The 24217-nt window shown below is 38.1% G+C and overlaps 2 protein-coding genes across 4 annotated transcripts; both read right to left on the bottom strand.

The window, feature by feature from the left end:
* Positions 1-2627: 2627 nt before the first annotated feature.
* LOC122982034 (embryonic polyadenylate-binding protein-like) lies at positions 2628-15762 on the bottom strand. Of its 3 annotated transcripts, XM_044350997.1 has the most exons (17): positions 15637-15762; positions 13862-14066; positions 12278-12471; positions 10673-10788; positions 10375-10461; positions 9811-9950; positions 9623-9717; positions 8675-8812; positions 8339-8434; positions 7403-7663; positions 6999-7086; positions 6768-6884; positions 6543-6679; positions 4953-5061; positions 4717-4847; positions 3260-3335; positions 2628-2824 (listed from the first exon to the last, which is right to left on the bottom strand). In XM_044350997.1, exons 2-16 carry the CDS (start codon positions 14052-14054, stop codon positions 3273-3275), a joined length of 1965 nt encoding a protein of 654 aa, XP_044206932.1. In that variant the 5' UTR covers positions 14055-14066; positions 15637-15762; the 3' UTR covers positions 2628-2824; positions 3260-3272. The 3 variants fall into 3 exon arrangements, with proteins under 3 accessions (XP_044206932.1, XP_044206931.1, XP_044206933.1); XM_044350996.1 differs by having other exon boundaries at positions 2628-3335; XM_044350998.1 differs by lacking the exon at positions 10375-10461 and having other exon boundaries at positions 2628-3335; positions 15637-15761.
* Positions 15763-16064: 302 nt separating this feature from the next.
* On the bottom strand, positions 16065-20904 carry LOC122982036 (14-3-3 protein beta/alpha-2). Its single transcript, XM_044351000.1, has 6 exons — positions 20771-20904; positions 19409-19710; positions 19144-19267; positions 18337-18500; positions 18107-18202; positions 16065-18019 (listed from the first exon to the last, which is right to left on the bottom strand). The coding sequence occupies exons 2-6, from the start codon at positions 19700-19702 to the stop codon at positions 17963-17965; spliced, it is 735 nt and encodes a 244-aa protein (XP_044206935.1). The 5' UTR covers positions 19703-19710; positions 20771-20904; the 3' UTR covers positions 16065-17962.
* Positions 20905-24217: the final 3313 nt, after the last annotated feature.

Genomic DNA, 24217 nt, shown 5'->3' with positions numbered 1-24217 from the left:
ACCACCAAGCCTATTAAATGAATACGTGGACCATGCTAATAAATATATACATTTTTTTATTATAATGTAATTAGTTCACACACATGCATTCATATTTGTAACTCCACTGTATTTAAATGGAGGCCCTGCTCTCTTACTTGTTGCCATGGAGTTTCTTAGTAACCTTCAATAACTGGACATGAATGTGACTAAACAAGCTAAAACGTCACCGCAGATAATCAGAAGAAGACAAAACAAATCTCTTTTGGTTTGTCTGAGATTAAGTTTGAGCTGCGACTCTTCTCACTCAGTACTTGCTGCCCAACATTATGAGGCTGCTATCAGCTGTATAAAACCACAGCAGCGGCTGGGTGTGACTCAGAATACTTTGGACTTTGCACCTATTCAGTGTTTCAACTTTTTGAATAGTGACGTGGTTAAGTTTGAGGGGAGTTTTTTTTTATTTTTTTTTATTTTAACCTGTGCAAATAAATCAAAATAAAGTAAAAAAAACATTGTGCAGGGAGAGGAAAATAGCCTATTAGGCTTATTGATGACCTACCTAAATAATATACAAGAACAAAGGCAGACTATTCAAAAAAATAGGATTATAAAACCAAAATTGAAGGTCTTTTTAAAATATATTCTAAAGAACTTTAAAGATCCCCTCCATACATGTTTTAAGATGTACATAAAATAGTTTTGTTAGTTTTTTCCACAAACAATTATCTTGTTAAAGTCATTAAAACGGCATCTACTCCTTCTACCACATTAAAAATTCCAGACTTCATGAATGTGCAAATATATTTCATTTCATTTTCCCGCTGGACACAAGATGTCTCCTAGTTCCCTGTTAAGTAAATTCTCAAGTGTTCGTGCACTGGAGGCACACCTGTCCAAGTTGAATATTGGACCAGGACTGGCTTCCAAACTATTTGTTAAGTCACAAATCATGCTTAGAGGCGCATCCCTGAAAATTGGACTTTAAATGAGCACAGAGAAACTTTCCAATTTCAGCAGATGAATGTGAAAGCAGAATGATATGCAAACATTCAACTGTAGGAGCAGGAAGAAAAACACATTTTTGAGTGGAGGGAGACTTGTAAGGACAAAGAAATTTTAACCCAATGAGAACAACAGTTTCATAAATTAGGACCCCTGTATCTGACTGAAAATTGACTTCCGGTTGTTGATGTTTGGGAAGATGAAGATTAAATGATTGTCTGGTTGAGTAAGAGTGAATCTGAGAGTTAGTTTTAAAATATGACTTGGAGTGATCTGGAATATTTCCCTCTTTGAATTGTATCATATATAAAAACATATAATATGTGGAAAGTGTTAATATCATAGATTGTGAGAAGTTAAATGGAGCGGCTGATGGGGAGCTGCAGAATTGTGGTTTTCAACATCCTTAGTTTCTAATTTAACATTTTTTTTACATTTAATGTGCGAATTGTCCATATTTATATAAATGGAAACATCTAACAAGATACAAGTAACATTCCCACAACATGAGCTGCTGACCTGCACCATTTTACACAGGCACTTGAATAGAGATCATGGTTGATGTCCACATATGGGTTGTTTGGCATTTATCAAATTCACAGGCACGAGTTTGAATAATGGAAACCACATATGTGTAGTTTTCCATCAGGATCATGAACATAATACTTACACAGGTCTGATGAGGTTTAATTAGGTTCATAATTGACACGGCTAACTTAATTTTAACCGGTTATAGCCATGTTATATAGAGAGCTTATGGACAATACAAACAGGTAAAAAATTATATATGTATTGTATTAACATCGGTTTACTTTTACCAAACATCTCATCCACCACATAATCTTACAATTCAGTAACACTTCTAGGAATGAGACTATGAAAGATTACAAATTTACTTTGAATTCATAAGAAATAAAACACCCTTCCTCAGTGCAGTACTCTGTGGTTTTTATGCTTCAGCTTGCAATGACGTAACCAGCAGTTTGTATTAGGAAACATGAGATACTGCAGTGTGAATGACGTGTGTGAGTCAGACTGCTGACTTTATGATGTCCATGTTTCAGCATGCAACAGGTTAGCACAAAAAGAACACACACACACACACACACACTGAGACATGTTTACTGCACTGTGTCGTTCACTATTCCCTACATAATAAAACACTTAATTTATTATGTAGTAAATTGAGATTGTTGGACACTAATGGATCATTTTGCATCCTCGCTGCACAGATATGTTACAAACTTTCATATCTATCAAAAGGTGGGGATCATATTGTTGAATTTAGTATTAAAAATAAGTGTTAATGCCACAATCCCTCATTTGTTCCAATTGTTTTCAAGATTTGACATTTATGCTTTTATTAGATATTGATCCCTGAAGAGGCAGACAGGAAACATGTGGAGAGCAAGATGTTTCAGGGGACTATATGGTGGAAAGTAAAAATAAATCACCAGCTAACAAAATAGGGAGTGATTTCAGACATGGATTCGCTCTCAGTCAGGTGGTCTTTAAAGCAGCAGGCGTGACACAATCTTGGATAATTATGGGAAATTCAACGTACCGTTATCCTGTAAGTGCTGCTTGTGGCTGCTGTACTTTTTGCATTTACTGTTTGTGTTAAACAAATGACACAAGACAGGTTTGATGCATATATTGTAAACTTTATCTTCTAACAAAAGGTATTACAACAACAAAATAGCTTTAACTTCACATATTTCTTAATTGTCAATTTAATCTACATAGAACATTTTCTCTTTACTTTTTTTTTTTCCTCTCTTTTTTCCAAATTTTACTCTTTTTATATATTTTTTTTCCTCCTCCAGAAAGTCGTTGACATCTGGAAAAAACATGACATGGTTAAATGTTTTGTGGCAACACAGCACACTTTCCATGAAACAGCTGTGCAGGATTTTTTTTTTCTGAAATGGCAAATTATGATTGTCGGGAAGAATCGATTTCTCTTGTTGATGTTCCGCTCATCAATGCTGTCAAATTGAATTAATTTTTCTAATATTTAGATGTTTTCAAGACATTTGGTATGAGGGACTTAGTAGCACGTGTGTGTTAGGTTTTCCACAACAGGACGTTAATTAGAAAACCACCACAGCCCTGTTGGTGCTGAATGATGTGAGGTCAGTCTCAACGACCAAAAAACACTGACTGTAACCCTTGAATACTGCGTGCACACACACTACATATACAGCAACAGACTGTAAAGATCCCTCCGCTGCTGAAAGAACGTCTCAACAGAGGAAGAGAAGCTGTTGCTGACCTGGAAGGGCTCTTCACTTTTTGGGAGAGCATTCCTTCGCCTGGTGGGCCTGCAGGACAGCGATCGCCTCGTCCACCTGTCCACGGGAGAGGGACAGAAGACGATCGGATCATTAATGTAAAAATAAAAGAACAAAGTTTTAAACAGTGCAAACAAATTTCTTGGCAGATTCATGTCTTTCCCCCTCAAATTAAGTGAAACAAATCTGGTAAACTGCAAAAAATTCAAGGACTTTTCAGGCCCAACTCCCTCAAATTCAAGGCCCAAACAAGGCATAGTTTGAGACATGAATCAAGGTTAATTAGTATTAAGACACAGAATCATTATAATGAGAACTAGCAGGCTTTACAGAAGCTCACAGACTATGTGGTCTCTTTCCTTCTCTAACACAGCTAAACAATATTCATTTCTTGCACAAAATATATGAGTTCATGCACTTTCAATGACCCATGTCTATTAATTAAGATTTTTTTCTCAAATGCACAAACTTTCAAGGATTTATAGCTTGAAGTCCACTTGCAGGTTTTCTCCAGAGCTTTCCACTGCACATCCCTCTCTGTTAACAATTCCCTTGTTGTGAATTTATACACACAAAGTAAATTGGTTGTAACAGTGACTTAGTTGTAAGCAGTTATAAGTGTTTATCAATGTTATTCTATTACTAATAGAATAAAATGTGGACATCTATAAGTGGAAGCTGCTGTATGAACAGATCATGAATGACAATAAAACAAAACAAATTTGTAATAATGTAAAATATGTCAACATTGGAGAAGTTATAATTGTTGACAAAAACTTCTATTCATTGATTAACACGTTTCATATCTGCTAAAACTACATTATAGTGTGTTATTAACCATTTATTAACTGTCTATACACTGATTATAAATATTAAATATGGAGACTTCAATTGTTACTTTGCATGTGCTCATGAAGACTATGAGATGCAGTTGAAAGCTATGGAAAAAGCTAATAAGTGGACTTTGTGGTTTGACATATACACACAAAAGAACATCCCAACCCAGTTTTTTTGTAAAAATTATTATTAAAAAGGTCAAGAATGAACTTTCACCAAACTTCAGCTGCAGTAAGTTTGAGGCCAACGTTAGTGGTGGAGCTGCACCCCAAAGGAAGTTATTTTCCATCAACCTCACTAAGTGATGATCATTGCTTGGATAAAATTACAATTGTGAAAGTAGTAGTAGTAAGAATAATGTAAATATCAGCAGGGTTAAATTAATGTTCAACATGTAAATCATTTCACAGTTAGATTTTTTACAAAACAGCTTACTTTTATGAACTGCATAATCAATAAATAACAGACCTGATATGAACAAAATGTTTACCACTTGTTGAAAAAAAAAAAACTATAAAAAGGTTTGCTTCACTTTGCTTAGCGGCGGCCCTGCTGCGGTAAGAACAAAAAAGCCCTTAGAAAAGTGAACTTAACTACATGCCTTAGAGTGCAGGGACTCGGGCGACTCCAGCATGTGCAGCAGCTCAGAGTTGTCGATCTCTAACAGCATTCCTGTGATTTTTCCAGCCAGGTTTGGGTGAACGGCGTGAATCAGCGGGTACAATCGCTCACCTGTGTATCACAGCAGAGAAACAACCTCAACAACCTAAAACAGCCAAGTTGTTTCGATCTACATTAATGAACAGTGGGGGGTGGGAGAAGCGAGCGATGCCACACCGAGAAGCTGTTTCTGATCCATGAGTGGAGCTGCGGCCAGCATCGAGGCGGTGAGTGGCTCGTGGCCTTGAACGTGCACTGGTGGCTCCATCACAGGTGCAGGAATAACCTGACAACATCAAGTACAACACAGATGTTCTGTAATATAATAATGAGCTGAAGAGTTTCTCTTAAAATACATTTTCACCCTGAGATACCAAGTGAAATTTTACTGTAAAATCGATTCAAGTTACACAAGAAATAAGAAAAGCTATTGATTAGACCCATTTCATTCTGTGTGCCAAAACAGTTGTATGTAGAGACGATTAAAGGTCAAATCTGTTTCTTTTGAATTTGAGTCACATTTTGTCAGTTTTTTGCCATCATGATGAAATTCTTTCATTTTCAAGCTAACATTCAGCCACAAGGCCAAACTCATCTCAAACATTTGTACTGGTTTATTAAAGAACTGCACTTTAAGTCCTTATTGTGCTGAAAAGTCAGATTTTTTGTGCCCTTATCAATGGTAAATCAGCTTTAATCTTTTAATGCTTTAAAAAAAAAAAAAAAAAAATACTCAGTAGTGCTATGGAGCAATGTTTTTACAAGTAGGTCTCCAGGACACATGCATGACGACGCACACTTGCAAGCATACAGGCGACACACTACACATTCCTGCCACCAGTGTCACACTATTCAACTAATCCAACAGTTGGCAGCAGTGACACCCAAAGAAGACTGCAAGCTGGCAAACATGGATGTACAATGCAGGATTTGGAATATTCATAAAATCAGCTTTGTAAATGTTTTACACCATGTGTTTACATGCACTTAAGTAACCAGTTTATTCAGAGAAACCAGGTTATATGGCTAATCAGGTAACGAGTTTACATGCACTGTAATAACTCGGTTACTGTAAAACTTTGAATACATGCAGCAGATCAGTAACCAGACTTCTCCTCTACCATCAACCTTATTTTGGACACATGGCTTATAGACTTAAACTGTATTAGTGATAGAAGACACTTCCCTTTTTTTGGTGTCTGTTTTGAAACAGCTTGACGAAGTAGTCTGGGAGACGGAGCAGAGTTCTTCCTCTAAGCACGAAAGTGTCTGAACTTAACAGATGTTCAGCAGTGGAAACGGACTTGTTTAAAACTTCTACAGACTACTTTGTTTTAGTTTCAGTTTTACAATGACACATCGCTCCCTGTCTGCAGTCTTTTGTTATGCGCATGCGTACTTGTAAAAAGCCAGTTAGAAACCCAGTTACGTGTATACATGACATAGAAACTGGCATTTTCTGGTAGAAATCTGGTTTCTCTAATCCTCTACCCCGATTACCTCGTTTACATGACAGTTAAGATATCAGCTTTCTGGAGAAACACCGACTGTAACCGGGTTAATTAAGTTCATGTAAACACACTGATGATGGAGGAAGGATATCAACATGTTTATCAGACCTCAAGGATACACAGAAGGCGTCTGAATGTAAACATAACTTTAGTTTACAAGAAAACTCCAGACTGAGTTTGACTACATGGCTGTTTGGGTTCGACAGATGTTTCCTTTTTTTCAGAATTAGAGAGAATACAGTACAAACAGCAGCACCTGTAGTCTTGTCATGGGTGCAGGTACAGTGATGACCTGCTGCGGGTTCCTCACTGCAGATGAGTACTTGTACTGACCGCTTCTGGTCACACCAGGCATGTCAGTACGCCCTCCTACAGTCTGAGTCCCGATGTTACCTGAATCAAAGACACAACCACTCATATGAATGGCACATTTTAGAAGGTGGGAGCTCGTCCTGCTGTCAGTGCAGATTCAGGTACTCACTTGTCTTTTGTGATGAACTTACAACACGCGGCGCCTGGGTGGAGGCCTGTCTGACTGTAGCGATGGGAGTCGACCCGCGTCGAGGAACAGAACCTCCAAACTGGGATGAGTACGGGCCTAAAAAAAACCCAAAAAAAACATGGGAAACAAGCTGTACACATATTGCATATTTACAGCAAATACATATTTACTGTATACATCTATATGTACACAAACAAGTTATTCATTCACCCTGCGGTCTGGGTGCTTGTCCCGTCCAACAAGGCACCGGTCTCATGTTGCTGACAGCATTGTGGTTGTAGTAGGAGCGAGAGGGAGGCTGAAAGATAAATATTATCTTATCTTAAATAACTGCATGGGGTCAAATTTCCCTGATTCTTTGAGGGATTTCTAATTATTGGTCGATAATAAACAGATATTATGAAGACCTGCCAAGGACAAAAGTCCGGTGAAATGTGTTTATGGCAGATATATCAAAAAAGGTCATCATAACATTGACTAGTTTTTGAGAGTCGCCCATCAATAAGCTGGAATGCAGCTGACCAAATGTCTTCTATATGCAATGTAAGACAACACAATCAACAAATTAAAAAATGAAAAATTCTCCTCCTCCGTCAGCGTTCACACCTGCATACCTGCGGTACGCTCATGTAGTATGCAGCCTGCTGGTACGAGTCAATGATCGGACTCGACACGGTCCTCATGGTGGCGAGTCTCTGCATGTACTTATTGGTGAGGATTGCTTTACGCTCCTCCCTCCGCTGAGCCAGAGCCACGTACAGCGGCTTTGTTGCAACAATTCTTCCATTCATTTCAGTCACTGCTTTTGTTGCTTCCTCGGGCGAAGAGAAACAGACAAAGCCAAAGCCTTTGCTCTGGGAGCCATCTGTCATGACCTACGGGAAACAAAGAAGCCCCAGTTCAGAAAACATTCGAGATAATTGACACCGAAGGAACCGACAGGGGTCAAAGTTTAAGTCGTGTTTCCTGAGCCAAGTTATATTAGACTACTGTATGTCTATAAGGCTCATTGATAACCTTTAAAAAAGGGGTCAAAAATTGTTTCAACAGAAGTTCTTTGGTTTCCAGGGCTCCACAGTCACCTCAAATTTGGCCATTTCCATAGAAATTATCAGGCAGAATGTGTGCAAACAGCTATTGTTCAATCAGCTGTCAAACATGGTGACTGAACAATGTATGGAAGCTCTGTATTTATCCTTTCTGTAGCCATCACGTCTTCACAAAGTATAAAAAAAAACAATCATAACAACTTGCAAAGAAGGCAGGAGAACTTCAGGATGACAAAGGCAGCACAGACTTTATTCTACAGTTGACGTTCGGTCCATATTTTGATATATTTCTGTTATATGATCGTTGCCGAGCATATAAACGGACATGGAGGCTGATTATGCAGCGGGAGGGTTTCAGAAGTTTGTATTGTGTTTTGATGATTTTTTTTCCCCCTCCGCTGTGAAAACTTGTTACTGCTCATGTACACTGTAGCTGGTTCAAATAAACCAGAGCTGGTGTTTTCTGAGGGAGGAAGAAGTCGTCTCCACTCATGACAATACCTTAGCACTCGTGATGGTGCCGTAGGGGGAAAACTCCTTCCGCAATCTGTCGTCATCTATGCTGTCGTCCAAGTTCTTCACGTAGAGATTCACTCCCTGGAATCAGTAAGAGTAAGAAATGCTGAGTTTCATGCTTCTGAACCGTTCTGTAAGTCAAAGTGATCGACATAAAAGCTTCAAATTACCAAACTTATCAACTGAACAAACCCTTGTACTCGCTGTAATCTCATCATAATCTGTAAACATTCAACATTCTAAAGAGGTGAACACAGATCAATAACAATAAAAGTCATTAACAAGTCTTGAAATGCTCATAGACATATAATGCAGCAGCACCTGATAGCGCTGGATGCGGTCCTGTTTGATCTGGTCAAACTTGCGCTTGAGCTCTCCCTGGCGCTCCAGCCGCTTCTGAGCCCGCCCCACGTAGATGATTTTCCCATTGATCTCTTTTCCATTCATTTCATCAACTGCCTGGAAACAGAGCAAGAGTTCAAGATCATCAACACGCTACCTTTACGGGAGAAAGTCACATTGTTCCTACAGCTCTGGGTAGGTTACACATTTTTTTAACAAGACTTGAAACTGAATCAAGTGAATTTTTTCATTTCAACACAATCATATTATTATTATCAATTCCATTTAAGATTTAAAATGTTGCAGAGTTTACAGTCATTATTGCCCACTTGTCTTCAAATAATATTTCACTGTTTCTTTTTTCCTGATTCTGCACATTTTTTCCGCACAAATTGCAACATGAATGAGAAAGAAAAACTGTTAACAGCCACACCCAGTTAGTTTTATTTTAGAACTTGCAGGGTTTACCAAAATGTTTAACCACTACACAAAGTGAATCAGACTTCCTGTTGTCTGCTGTAGTCACTAATTTAGTGTGTGCCTCTTAACTCCTGATGTGTATGTTGGTGGAAATAAGTAAATATGAGTGTAGAGCTTCATCTTTGTGGGTTTCAATAACGTTCAGGTCTGTTCCTTGCTCTGGACAAAGTCATCAAACCTAAAATTATCATTAGTTGCAGCCCCTAATGCTACTTCTTCTCTAAAACAGATAAAAACAGATTGGTATCAGGACTGCAGGTTTGTTTTGTCTTTCTGCCTCCTGGTAGTCAAACATCACTCCATGAAACTTGAATTCTTGAATGTGTGTGAACACAGTTTGTATTATTTGCACATCACTCTTTGACAATGCACTGAAATTAAACTAACCTAAAACAATAACTCAACGCAACATCCAGTCTGAGTGGACAGAAACTTGCCACACTCTACCTTTTGAGCATCCTCATGGTTTGCGTAGTTTACAAAGCCAAATCCACGTGAACGGCCTTTGTCGTCCTTCATCACTCGCACACTCAGAGTCCTCCCTGAGAACGTGAGCACAAACCACTCTGATATTTATATAAACAGACTACTTTACCAATTCATCAAAATAATTAAAAAAAAAAATTCTTTATTACCGAATGTAGAGAAGACTTCTTTGAGTTTGTCATCAGTGTAGTCTTCACCAAAGTTTTTAATGTAGACATTGGTGAACTTCATGGCTTTGGTGCCAAATTCCACCTCTCGCTCCTTGCGGGATTTAAAGTGGCCGACAAAACTAGAGACATAATGACACCCGTCACCAAGGGGAGAATAAAGTGGTAAAAGAAAGTAAGTTCCAAACTTTATCATCCACAGTGTAGAAAATTGGCTTTGGCTTAACCACACAGCATCAAAAGAAAAACAAAAACAAAAAAAACACTAATGACAACCTTTTACAGACAACGATCACAAAAAAAAAAAAAAAATGTAGATCTATAAATATCGTTCACACCAGATCACAACATTTAAGGACAAATAAGAAGGCTTTATTTCTCCTTCCATTGCAAATTAAATTAAGTAAAGAAAAATCTACACTGTATTAACACATGATGGCTCTCTTGTGAGCTTGCTTTGCGCAATGCTGTTGCCTGTTTAGCCCTAAAATTACAAACACACACAAAGACGACAAACCTCGACGTAGATCCTACCAATTCACTGACCTAAACAGGGTGTACTGACAATTTGTCCCCAGGATATGGGCCTTTGGGTTGACAATGCCAGATGCCAACTGTTTACCTTTCTCTCGACTGTGCAAAAAACAAAACACGGGAAAGTCATCTGCAAAAAGTCTGATGTCTTCAACAGAGTCACCAGCAATTAATATAGTTAACATACAAATATGTTCTGCACTACTCTTTGCCTCAACTTACTTTTCTTACATTGTATATTGTTTAAAGCATTGTTTGGCCATTGTTTGAAAAACCTATCTGGTCAAATCAGAGTATTTAGTTTACTTACACTTTCCTGTCATTCAGCAGCATCCCATTCATGGTGTCAATGGCCCGGTTTGCAGCCTCCTGAGTCTCAAAGTGAACAAAGCCGTAGCCTTTGGATCCTTTGTCATCGCAAACAACCTACAAAGACAAAAGCTTTAAATCACACCACACTTCTGCTGCAAAAATGTTCCTTGCATTACAGGTTAAAGGCGCCCTGTAGAGTTTTCCTTTATACAAACAAAAAGTTGTTTACATTCACTCTTACTCACCAAAACTCATTGTGTGTGGCCTTGTTATCTAAGAAACGTGTTGAATCAGTTTCCCTCTTCATTAAACATTTGCAAAACTGATTGTTTACGAGCTGCTTCTCTACCTTTGCTGATGCGCTGCTGTGTTTCTCGGTGCATTTGAGCTCCGTGTAGATCAGTACGATTGTATTCAAGTGGGTAGTGACTTAAACCTGCATTTTCTCTAATGGCCAGCAGGGGGGCGACTCCACTGGCTCCAAAAACAAGTCTGATTGTATGGAAGTCTATGAGAAAATGACCCTCCTTCTCACTTGATTTATTACCTCAGTAAATAGTTTCCTAATGAGTTGATGGTCTCAATCGCTAGTTTCAACTCTTTTTCAATATATCATGATGTTCCTTTTGTAAATTATTGTACCATTTAGAGTAAAATAGACAACAAAGCAGGATATGCTTTAGGGCGTAGCTACGTTGTGATTGACAAGTCGCTACCACGGCGACAACGTTGGTTAGGTAACGTAACCATGGTGTAACCTCAGATTCACAGAGTATAGGCGTAGCCGTCACTGTTTCAGTATATTTTTAGTTCATGACAGTAAATTGTAACATTTTAGTCAACTAAAAAGTCTTGTTCAGTGGTTGGTTGTTAAAACACCCTCTAAGGAGCTGGATGTTCAGTTTTTCCAGTAAGTACATTTTGTTTTAATGGTTTCAAGCCTGTTTTTTGCTAGCAAAAATTAGCATTGGAATTATCACAGCTAACCATAAACTGTAAAAGCACTGTGCTAACCAAGCTAGCAGCTAGCATTAGGGTCAGCTCCACCCTCTCATCCAAGTATGGTCACTTCTGGCTCCAAAAATCCAAGATAGCGACGGTCAAAATGCAAACTTGAGGCTTCAAAACAGAAGTCTACAAACTAATGGGTGACGTCACAGTGGCAACATCCTTTTTAAAAAAAAAAAAAAAAAAAAGTTTATGACTATATTGCGCTGCCGACATGCGTGCACCAGACAAACAAAACTGGGACCCACTCATAAAAAGTTAAGCACTACTCGAGGTCAAAAACTCCACAATTAACCTTTCAATAAAGTTAGTGATAATCAAATATTCTAAACACTTGTATACTTGTATAAAAAGGGGTTTACCTGAGTATTTTTTGTGTGATTTTTCAGAAATTTTCCATATTGGGATAAACTGCTAAATAAAATATTTATATTTACACTGATTAAAAACATACTGTCCAGCTCTACCCTTGTATACAAACATCAGCTTAATAATCAGTGAACAAACAAAGCTGTCTAAGACCACAGAGCTTTGGCAACCAGGCAATATAGTCAGACAGATAATGATGATGATGATGATGATGAAGGCCACTTACCTTGCAGGACAAAATATTCCCAAAGGCTGAGAAGGTATCATACAGGGCCTTGTTGTCAATAGACTCATCCATGTTCTTGATAAAGATGTTACCCACACCAGACTTCCTAAGTCCGGGGTCACGCTGAGACCACATTATTCGGATAGGCCGACCCTTGATAACATCGTAGTTCATTGTATCGAGGGCACACTCCGCTAAAACAAAATACATGTCTTATTGCCAAGAGTCCATTTTAGTTAAAATAATACATCTCTATTTAACTAAGTTTTCAATACATGTCATAAAGTACCACAGCTCCTTACAATGCAAAACTATGTCACAGCTCCACAGAGGATTGAACTTCTGCCTCTAATTCCATTAAGAATGTACTTTCCACTATATTTCATTTATCAGGCAAGTGCATGTCTGATAACACGTTGTGCTACTAAAAGCTCCACCCATAAGTACCCACAATATGTCAGATTTCTCCCAGGGTCATTTCTGAATTACTTGAGGATATCAGGTGAATTCCAGTTTGACTTCATGTTCTGTTTCATTTCCCAATTTTCACTGTTATGCAAGCTGCTCATTAATTTGCAGCCTCATCCTCAGACTATGATGACAACATCTGACATTTATTCATTTGAAAATTCAGCTTCAGAGAGTTTCTTTCTTCTCATCACATATTTCACGCCGTTGCTTATGTCTCTTGACAAAAGGAAAGTCTCATTTCTGTATTTCTACATCGTTGTTGTAGATCCATAGCGGGTGACACTTTCTTGCACAGTGTATTGCAGCACATTTCATAGTACCTGCCAAGCAAAATCAACTTCATACATTCATCACACTAGCAAGGACCTTTGAAAGAGAATGTCTGTTTTTTCCCCATTTTTCAGTGATAAAAATTGCATTTAAGGAGAGGTTCACAATTTTTCAAGTCTGCCTTAAAACAATAATCAGGTGTCCATATGAACACTGAAAGAGGTTTTCCTCACTGTAAACATTCCTACTGTTCATACTGGCTATTAATAGATCTCCTCAAATGTGCTTTCAATGTAATTGATGGGGGCCAAAGTGTGTCCACACAGTCATTTTATGCCAAAATGCATTTAAAAAGTTTATCTGAAGCTTATATGAGGCTTCAGCAGTCTGAGTCACTCATATCAAGGGGATATCTGCCACATTTACATTATTTTTAGCATAAAATTATCTCTTTGTGTTTCCTCTGACAGTGTTGAGCTGTGCTGGAAATATAGTAACAAAAAGAGGGACTTTGGCACTAAAAAGACTAATGTTGAAAGGTATCTACTTGATTTGATTCATTTGGACAGCTGAAGCTTCATATCAGTGTCAGATAAACCTTTAAATACATTTTTGGACAGAAGGAGGCTTGTGGATTTTGGCCTCCATCACTTACATTGTAAGTGCATTATGAAGGGATCTTCTTATGGTCAGTATGAAGAGGAGGAATGATTATGGGAAGAAAAACCTATTTCAATGTTCATTTGGGCACCTGACTATTGTTTTAAGACAGACATGAAAAATTGTGAACCTGTCCTTTAACTTCTAACTTAGATGGATTTGGCCAAAAAGTGGGTAATTTACCATCAGCTGGTTGCTGGAAGTTTATGTAGGCGTATCCCAGAGATCTGCGAGTGATAATGTCACGGCACACACGGATTGACATGATGGGCCCAGCAGGAGAAAATTTCTGGTAAAGCATGGCCTCCGTAACATCAGGATGCAGATCCCCTACATACAAAGAGGCGAGGGGATATGCTGGTCCACTGCTGTTCATCTTGGGTAACAGCTGGTTCAAGAGACAGGAAGAAATGTTATGAGTGTTGGATTTAGAGCGATTAGTCAGTTAATCGAATGAACAGAAAATTAATCAACAGCTATTTTGATAATCAATTAATTGTTTTGAGTCTTTTTTAAAGAGAAATAATATCCAACTTTGCTGATTCCAGCTTCTTAAATATGAATATTTTCTGGTTTCTTAAGTCCTCTATGATGGTAAACTAAATATCTTTGGGTTGTGGACTGTTAGTCTGGACAAAAGCCAACAATGCTGCTCAAAAGTCTTTTTTTTTTTTTAAACAGTAAACTTGTATAAAAACTGATACTAATACACCAAGTTACATCTAATGCAAACCTACGAAACAACCCTGCATTCATTTCTATATTTATAAAGATCATCGTATTGAATTTTAGTTGACAAAGAAGTGTTGATTTGACTTTACAGCCACACTAACATCAGAAACACCCTTCACTATTTCCATCTGTCCATCTCCTACGTGTGCTCAACAGGCTCACATGAGGCTGCAGCTTGTTTCTAATATTGTGTCCACCCCATTTATATTAATGAGGGTAGATAAAATATCTAGAATACCTCTAAACATAATGCAATAAAATTAGGACTGCGACTAAATTATTCTCATTATCGATTAACCTGTCGATTATTTTCTCGATACAACGATCAGTTGTTTCATCTATAAAATGTCAGAAAATGGTGAAAAATGTTGATCTCTGTCTCCCAAAGCTCAAGATGAAATCCTCGAATGACCAGTTTTGTCCACAACGCAGATATACAGTTTACTATCAGAGAAGACTCAAGAAAACGGAAAATATTCATGTTTGAGGAGCTGGAATCAGATAATTTAACCTTTAACCAAAAAAAAGGACTCAAAATTATTATCAATTACCATAATGGTTGGTGATTAATTTAATAGTTGGCAACTAATCAATCGACTAATCCTTGCAGCTCTAAATAAAATTCAACACCACTGACTACAGTTTCCAAAATGACCACAAAGTTGAATCAATACATTTTTAATACAGTTTCAACAAAAGTTGTTTGAGACAAACAAATTTATCAAAGCTACTGAGTGCAAATACACAGACCAGGAGATAAATACAAGTCATATGAAGTTTTGCTAATGGTTATTTTCATTATCGACTAATCTATTTTCTCAATCAAGTCACTTTGTTTATACAATGTCAGATTTTCTGTAGATGGACTAATCGTTGCAGCTCTATTTGATTGTAAAATTTATAATCGTTGATTGTTTAAATTAGCTTTGTGTCAAGAGAAAAAGGTGTGACTAAAATGTTTAGCTTCTTACATTAGCCAAAGTTTGACGTTTGCTTCAATTTACACGACTACGGAAAATTGAGTTCAAAATTCAGCTTAAAAAATATTAGCTGCCATGTTCCCAAAAACAAACAAAAAAAACTATCGATGGCTAACTTTGCTAACTTAAAGTTGGCTAAATTTACATAAATTGTTTGAGCATTTCACCTCAAAATTAGCTGAAGGTGAAGCAAGTAAATCTCAATCAAACAATCCAATCAAAATCACCTGGATTGACGATACTTACAGCTTTTAACTAGCCGATTCGTCTGGGTTTCGATGTGATTTTCAGTGTAGCAGGTTGTGAGTTCACACTTCACACATGGGCGGGAGGTTGTTTTCGTTTAATTAGGACCGTGGAACACCTGCATCTCTCCTCCGCGCAGTTCTGTTTCAGTTGTACTGTGAGAGGGCAGAGAAACTGATGTGACGCTCCGCGAGGAAAACTAGTTCCCGCTGAACAGGGGTTCAAAATCGTTATTTCCCCAATTGTAACATTTATTTTGTATTGGTGACATACAAAAAAGGCATAACATTAGCAAGGCCCTGACTACAATCACAGCACATATACACTTTGTCATCAAATCTCTGCTTAATCTTAAAATCTCTTGCCACGCACGATTGAACAAATAAAAAGCATTCCTCATGAATAAAAATGAAGACGTAATTTGCCTGTTATCTTAAACGAAACTTTATTTCACTGAATGGTCTTTGACACTTTCCTATTTCTTACATGTATAGTGAAACTAGAATGGTTTTAAGATACATAAACACAAAGCTAGAATTACACCAACCATTGTTTATCTCCATTTCGTCATTGCTTTTTAGAGCTATTCTAAAATTTTCACAACCACGTGTGTGCACTGGGTAATAGACTGTTACAGAAGCAAAAATTTTTTTTTTTTTTAGCCATAAGACTTGTCAGTAAAAACAAAGCAAGTAGATACCTGATATACAGACAGGCTTCGTTCCACATTCACTAACTGCATTTTCATCAAGCATAATAATAAACTGACATTATTTTTTTTCAACAGAATATTATTTCAATTCATCGGAGCATTGTCAGAGTAAACAGACTGTCAGCTATAATGTGGAATGGTGTCTTCAACTACAATATGTGGAATGTAGTGGTGATAAACATGGTATTGTGACACTGAGCTTCTTTCCAAACTGGGAGGACTGGGCTTCTCCAAATTGCACCTTCACAACAGACCTGATTTCTGAGGCGATCAATTCACATCAGCTACCTTTAACAGCAGAGTGATGCATCTCACTTAAAAACTGAAGTCAGGATTGACCAATTTTAAAGTTTGTCTGGTCTAACTCGTTCGTTTTCTGAAAACAACAAGCAGATGATGCCACCAAAATGAAAATAAAGGCTGCAAAGAGAAAGCCAGGCACAATTTTTTTTTTTTTTTTTTTTTTTTTTTTTTGGAGAAAACAACCGCTTTTAAGAGGGATATTTTGCAAGCAGGGTTGATACAGTGTGGTAAGACATTTTCAATTAACATCAATAAAAGGTTACTTTAGGTTTTACATACAGATGATAGTCAATCTTGCAAAATACATGGAACCACAGTTACGCACATACAATTTTCATTGTACTGAGATCAAGCAGCACCTGAACAGTGAGTAAAACTATAAAGACAATCCATACTTAGTTCCAAAAAAAAAAAAAAAAAAAAAAAAAAAAAAAAAAAAAACCAAAAAGGAGCACTGCCTTTCCGAAAGCCTAATAATGCGGAATGTCTTATGTCTGAACAAATCTAACATGACAATTTAAGGGGTCCCTTAAAACTTTAAAACTGTGAATTTATGAACATGATCGAGGAGCATTACACCAAGATGTCAGTGTCACAATACAGCCTGCCTCCTTTCTGTATGAGCCCACAGCAGAATTGCAGTTAGTTGAATAGAGGATTGTATACGTGTGTCTGGAAAATTCAAAACGCAAAAACTGTTTCAGGGGGGGTTTGTGAAGCAAATGGAACACCTACCATCACAGTGTTTGGTGGAAATCAACTGCCAGTTTAATTACCATACAATAAAACCTGTAAATATCATGAGGAATCACAAATAAGAAAAGTAACAAAAAAAAAAAAAAAAAAAGAAGGGGGGATGAAAAATGCACAACAAACTAGCTGGGACAAAGGAATTTGGAAGGACGATTAGAATTCACAACACCCCCCTCCCCCCCTCAGACCACACATACATACACACACACATACACACACACACTATATCTTTCACATCCATTCACACGTCCTCACTCGTCACATACAAACGAGCAGACATACACACAAAGCCAACAAAAAAAAAACAAAAAAAAAAAACAACAGCAACATGGACTCACTAATCAATACAACATGTTTCCACAAAAGTGACTGAATTTGCTAACAACTGAAAATTACCCTGTCACCTCACAGTGAACTGAGAGGGGTAAACTAGTTGGTCGGGAGCAATTCAGGCTGCTTGTCATACAGAAGAGGGAGGGGCTGATGGAGTGGAGGGGGATGTATATAAGCTGTCTGTGTTTAAGATAAGAGTGTAGGTGGATTAACAGTGCAATTCCATTAGTTTTCCCCTTCTCCGGTCTCTCCCTCATCTCCCTGGTTTTCTGATGTCCACAGCTGAGAACAGAGAAGGAACAATGTTATGATTCGCTGTGAATAATAGAGATTAATCAGAAGCAAAACAGCATTTGGCCTTGAACTCACAGTCAGGTTGTCCCTTAGTAGTTGCATGATCAGGGTGCTGTCTTTGTAAGAATCCTCGTTCAAAGTGTCAAGTTCAGCGATGGCTTCATCAAATGCCTGAAATACAGAGATTAGACTTAATACTGAATCATCCTCTAAACATAGTTTGGCAGTGACTAAGCAAAACAAATAAAAAATATTTGAACTGATCCGCATTTAAACAGCTTCAAAACTATGTCTTCAGTTTGTACCGTCTTAGCCAGGCTGCAGGCCTTGTCCGGGTTGTTGAGGATTTCATAGAAGAAGACTGAGAAGTTGAGGGCCAGGCCAAGCCTGATGGGGTGTGTTGGCTGCATCTCCCCCTTGCTAATGTCAAAAGCTTGCTGGTACGCCTGCTGGGAGTTATCCACTGTATCTGTAGGCATAATAACATGAACAAAAAGGATTAACATTCACTATTTATAGTACATTTTAAAACAGTATTAAATATTTTTTTGGCTAATTGACACATCACCTTGTATTGAAATGGCAAACAACATGTTAGCAAAAAGTTGTCTATTACATGTTGAGTGGACACAGACTAACAGTAGCAATGATTTGGAGTCATGTTTGTGTCCACCTGGAAAATGTTAAGTCTGATATTCACTCTCCTTTTAGTTTTCCTGAGGGATATATCTGGCCCTTTGCCTGCTAAATGCTCCTCTATGTTCACCAACTAGGGGCAGACTTTGTCTGTCTACTGTTTGATGCAGGGCATATAGCCTACAGTCTGTATATAAAAGGGTTTTTTTGTTTGTTTTGCTAAAAAACAACTGTCTCTAACTGCTAGAAACAAAGCTGATGAATGGTGAGAGTGAACAAAATGCTACGTGGAGCCACGTATACCTAAAAGGAACTCCAGCTGGGGAATAATTCTCGGCAGGATAGTTACAATGAGCAACCACTTTCACATTACATAAATATATTTTGCCCATTGTCACTGAGAAATTGATTAGTGCAACATAAATTACTATGTGTCATAAATTACTTTGCAAAAAACTTATGATGTTCTCACTTACCCTTCTTAGCATCCCCAGATGCAACCTCAGACAGGTATCTATAATAGTCGCCTTTCATTTTCAGATAGAACACCTTGCTTTCAGCAGCAGATGCATTGGTAATGAGATACTTGTCCAGTAGCCCCTGAAAAAATAGTTAAATTTTTCAGTGTTGTGACAATCAGGCTATATTACACATAAGCACTGTCTTCACAGGTGTATGAATTAGGAGTGTTAACACCAAAAGAAAAAAAAGAAAGACAGAAAAAAAATCAGAAACCCTTACAAGCACATCATGGCAGATTTCCTGCAGCTCAGATTCAATCTTCTCCCGGTATTCACGTGCCATCTGCTGTTTTTTGTCATTACCCTCAGTCTTCTGCTCGATGCTGGAGATGACGCGCCAGGATGAGCGGCGTGCTCCTACCACATTCTTGTAGGCAACAGAGAGAAGGTTGCGCTCCTCGTTTGACAGCTCTGCACCTTGCTCTGTCACCGACTTCATGGCTGCAGCCATGTCATCATAGCGCTCAGCCTGCTCAGCAAGCTTGGCCTTCTGTACCAGGTCGTTCTTATCCATTTTCTAGACTGAGGGACAGAGAAAAAAAGCATTATTAGAAGAAGTTATATGTGGTTTATCAAAAAGACAAGGAATATTGTTTCACAGTTGTCTTCATATTGTCTATTTCTCTTCTGTGTGCTTTGAATTATGTGCTATGAACTTTATTTTAGCGCTGACACACCAGTATTAATGCAAGCAAACCACTGCATTCAAATGGAAGTGAGGAGGAAGCACTGCACACTGGGCCCCTTGGCAAGTGGGTCAACCATACACTTGTTAAGGTTAGCTGCTGGCTAACTGAAAGCGTCCTCCAATCCTGTCTCGTTCATATCGTCTTTACACCTAATTATGTCTGAACAGGTCTGAATCCAATTCGTCAACAGTCTTGGCAGCTGCCGTGATGGAAAATGTAACATGCACAGCAGGTTTTTACCGACTCGTTTAACATTAAGTTTCAATCGACACTTGCTCCAGCAGCCGAAGCCTCCCCGGATCCCCCCTGATAATATCACACATTTAACCGGTTAAAAAAATGCGACCGATCCGATTTATCATCATCATCATGTTTTGTTCGCACTGACGCTGGCAACCTAACTGGATTAGATAACGTTTCTAGTGCTAATCTGTCGTATTCATGATAACGCAAAGCGAGTGCGGTGGCTAACGGTTAGTTAGCCGCCGTTGTCTAATGCACTCGCTAACTGACTGTAACGTCCCGTTAGCTAGGCCAGCGACTTTCATTTAAAAACCACGGTTAGGGTGTTGGCAACCAACAGGGGCCATTATTTAAAAAACAAACAGATAAGAAAATCTGTTATTGCTGTGTTTTACTTTCGCGTTTAATTCATTTCGAGCAGCGGTAGCACGGCCCGCCCAGGCTGCCGAGCCTGTCGGAACAAAGTGTCATGGAATCCGTCGATTAGCTCGCTAGCTAGCAGCTAATGCTAGTTAGCCTGCTCCGTTAGCATGATGGCTGCTCGAAAGGATCCGACCGGACACGATGGAAGCAGCGCGTTTAACGCTGACACACGGAGGAAATCTGATACTAGAGTGCGTTAATCATAAACGTGAGATTATTATACTTACAATATTGGCGACGTTTAGTCCTGCTTTTTTCTCTCACTCTCTCTCTGGACGATTCAGCCTCCGTCCTCCGTCTCGCTCAGCGTCTCGTTCAGGGCAGTACCACTTCCGCTACACTGGCACTTGTATTTCCTCTTTTTCCCACCACATCTGCCTTACGTAATGCAACCACTGCTCAAAAGCACTAAATAAGATCATTAATTATACATCAGGACTCTGGACAAAAAGAGGATTGTTTGACACCAAAGAATGTAATACTAATACTATGAAATAAAACGAGCACATACAGTTAGTATGCTCTAAGGTTTTGGGTTTTTTTCCAGGAAATCAGATTTTGTAGCCTACCTTTTCTGTTATGGTTATTTTTCTGTCTGTTTATGTATTATTATTACTTTTAGCCTTTGTCCTGTCACCATGTTGACTGTATCAACAAACTGGGAGTGAAGTCATGTGCTTTATGTTATCTTTATTTCATTATGATGCCTAATTGTTTTCTGTTGTTGTATTGATGTCACACATGTGACACTTTCTATAAATGAAGTGATGGAAAAAATAAATGAAATAAGATAATTAATGTAGACACATGTATAACAGTGTTTTTTCCAGAAACACGCTGTATATGAGCGGTTGCATCACATTTTCATAGTAGGGGAGAACGGGGTAAATAGAGCCAGTGGGTAAAATGAGCCACCCCCTTTATCTAGGTAACCATAAGCAAAAGTAATCATGGGATCACAAATTAAGAAAGTATAGTTCACATTACTCAATCCATCTAGGACTCAAATACATGGAGAGAGTGGTCAGCAAAACAGAGCAAAAAAAATGTTTTTTGTCATGCCAAGTGAATTCATCATATTGCTAAAGTTATCAGTCTTGTATCTTAATTAAAAAAGATAAGTTTTGGACATTATTACATGTAAATTTAAGTCAATGTAAGCTACAAAACAAGGTCATAAACTTAGCATAACTGTGGATCTGAGCCACTGTGTGAAACAGTTTTGTCAAAATGGGGGTAGTGGGGTAAAACGTACCAGTGATGTGGGGGCAAGATGAGTCAATGGCTCAATTTACCCCAAAAAATTATTTTCTGATTTTCTAGAGACTAGAGACCCTGTTCATGTTTATGTTTGATCACTGTTACAAGTATTACAGTCTTGATGAATAAAAACCTAATTGTTGACTGATGTTAAGTTTAAGCCACACACAAACATGCTGTACATACAGACGGATGGCAAATTAAAGGAAAAGCTGATATAAAGTGTCTTAGTAAGGTGTTGGGCCACCAGAACAGCATCAATACACCTTGACATTGATTCTACAAGTCTCTGAACTCTTCTAGGGGGATGAACACAATTCATCCAAAAGATACTCCCTCATTTGGTGTTTTGATGATGGTGGTGCAGAATGCTGTCTAACACATCGGTTCAAAATCTCCCATAGGGGTTCACATAGGTTGAGATCTGGTGACTGTGAAGGCCATAGAATATGATTCACATCATTTTCATACATTCAGTGACCCCTCGTGCCCTGTGAATGGGGGCATTGTCATTGAAATGGAAACATATACACTATATACTTATGTTATTGTCTTAAGATTATGTTACACTGCCTTATAGTCAAAAGCTCATTGTAAGACTTTATGATCTCTGCTTCCCTTATGAAAATGTTCCTAACAGTTATTATCAAAGGTGAGATGTGGGACTCAGTCACTGTAACTTTAGGGGGAATATCCAGGGAGGAAAGGCAGATAAGGATTTGGCCTTTAACTCTTAATTCTCAGCAGAGACTGAAAGAAACTCCCTAGAGATACAGTGAATTAATTAAAAATAACTGTTAGGGTTAGGGTAATATGTGATGATTGTGATGCATGTGGCTGTATATGCAAGTACCAACACTGAACTTTATTCAACATCTCTTCAGCCTAACAAACTGGGAGATCTGGACTTGCAAATATGTATTCTGGATATTGCAATAAAACTCTGAAAGACAACTTGCTCTCTGTGAATTCATCTTAAATTCCCACTGCAGTCATCCTGGAAGAAACAACTCCCATCAAGGTAGAAATGTTTGATCATAGGATAAAGGTGATCACTCACAACAACTTTGTATTGATTAGCAGTGACCTTTCCCTCTAAGGGGGCAAGTAGACCCAAACCATGCCAGCAAAATGCCCCCCAAAGCATAACAGAGCCACCAGATCCCCTCACTGTAGGGGTCAAGCATTCACCCCTGGACAGGGGACAGAATTTAATGGTAACACTATTTACCCATAGAGTGCTCAATTTACCCCATCCCCATGCTCATTTTACCCCTTCCTTGGGGTAAGTTGTGCCATAGGACTAACTTTTTTTGATGGGTCATTGTTCTAAAACCATAATAATTAGATAACTTGTTTTAATTTCCATGGGTACACAACAACCTGAGGTATATATAGTAACTATTATTTGAAACAAATACATTTTCATTTTGCAGTAAAATCATCAAACATAAAAAGTGGCTCATGTTACCCCGTTCTCCCCTTTAATGGGGTTTTAAAAAGGTCATCATCACTTTCAGGCGGTGGATACAAGGTTTTAATACAAAGTGGGCATTCAGAGTATTAATTATATCAAAAAGTCTCTGTACACAGTATGTTGCTGACTCAATAGTCTGACAATGCAGCACGGTTGGCTGGGGCTTAATGTTTTAGTGACTCAGACAAAATGATTTAGATTCTGAGTTTTTAAAAGACTGGGAACATCTGCTTTTACATTAGCTTTAGTTTAGCTAAAGTTAGCTAGTTTAGCTTTAGTTTAAATGTGTTACATTACTACACAAACAATTAAAGGTGGGGAATTGTTAATATTCAAGAGACTGTAACACAAGTTCATTTTACTCTCCACCCTGCACAGCAAGGTCAAAGGTGAAGGTCAGTTGCAGAATTGCACTTCTGGAGCTTGCAGGGATTCAGTGTTTTGCTTAAGGACACTTAAGTAGTTCAGATGCTTATCAGTACATGGACTTGAAACCAGATACCCCAGTTTACGATTGGTTTCTGTAATCAATCATTTTGCTTGCAGTACAAGCAATAGAAAAACAATAAAACACAAAAAACTTTGATCTTTGTCTCAGTGCATATATACAATCATTTTCACTATTAATTAATCTGCTGATTATTTTTTGATTACTTGATGATGGTTTAGTCTGTAAAATGTCAGAAAATAGTGATACATTTTCATCAAAATTCCCAAAAATTGTCCAAAACATGATACAATATATTAATATCCAATGTGTAATTAAACAGAAAAAAGCAGCAAACCCAACCAGAGATGTTTATTGTTTTTGCTTCATAAAGGACTTGAACTATTAATTCAATTGAATTTGTGACTGACTAATTTTCTGTCAAGTAACTTACCAATGAATCGACTTATCATTTCAGCACTATATGACAGTTTTCAGAGTGAGTGGCTG

The sequence above is a fragment of the Thunnus albacares genome, chromosome 5 (assembly GCF_914725855.1).
Source record: "Thunnus albacares chromosome 5, fThuAlb1.1, whole genome shotgun sequence".
Lineage (NCBI taxonomy): Eukaryota > Metazoa > Chordata > Actinopteri > Scombriformes > Scombridae > Thunnus > Thunnus albacares.
Note: the sequence above shows the minus strand (reverse complement) of the source record. Positions and strands in the feature narration are given on the sequence as shown.

Coding starts and splice junctions, on each gene's coding strand:
- LOC122982034 (XM_044350996.1), bottom strand. CDS start 14,054: ATGAACAGCAGTGGACCAGCATATCCCCTCGCCTCTTTGTATGTAGGG. Junction 12,472..13,861: donor CTTCCAGCAACCAGCTGATG/GTAAATTACCCA, acceptor ATTTTGTTTTAG/CGGAGTGTGCCCTCGATACA. Junction 6,885..6,998: donor ACAAGCACCCAGACCGCAGG/GTGAATGAATAA, acceptor GGTTTTTTTTAG/GCCCGTACTCATCCCAGTTT.
- LOC122982036 (XM_044351000.1), bottom strand. CDS start 19,702: ATGGATAAGAACGACCTGGTACAGAAGGCCAAGCTTGCTGAGCAGGCT. Junction 19,268..19,408: donor AAATCTGCCATGATGTGCTT/GTAAGGGTTTCT, acceptor CTATTTTTTCAG/GGGCTACTGGACAAGTATCT. Junction 18,020..18,106: donor TACTAAGGGACAACCTGACT/GTGAGTTCAAGG, acceptor CTCTGTTCTCAG/CTGTGGACATCAGAAAACCA.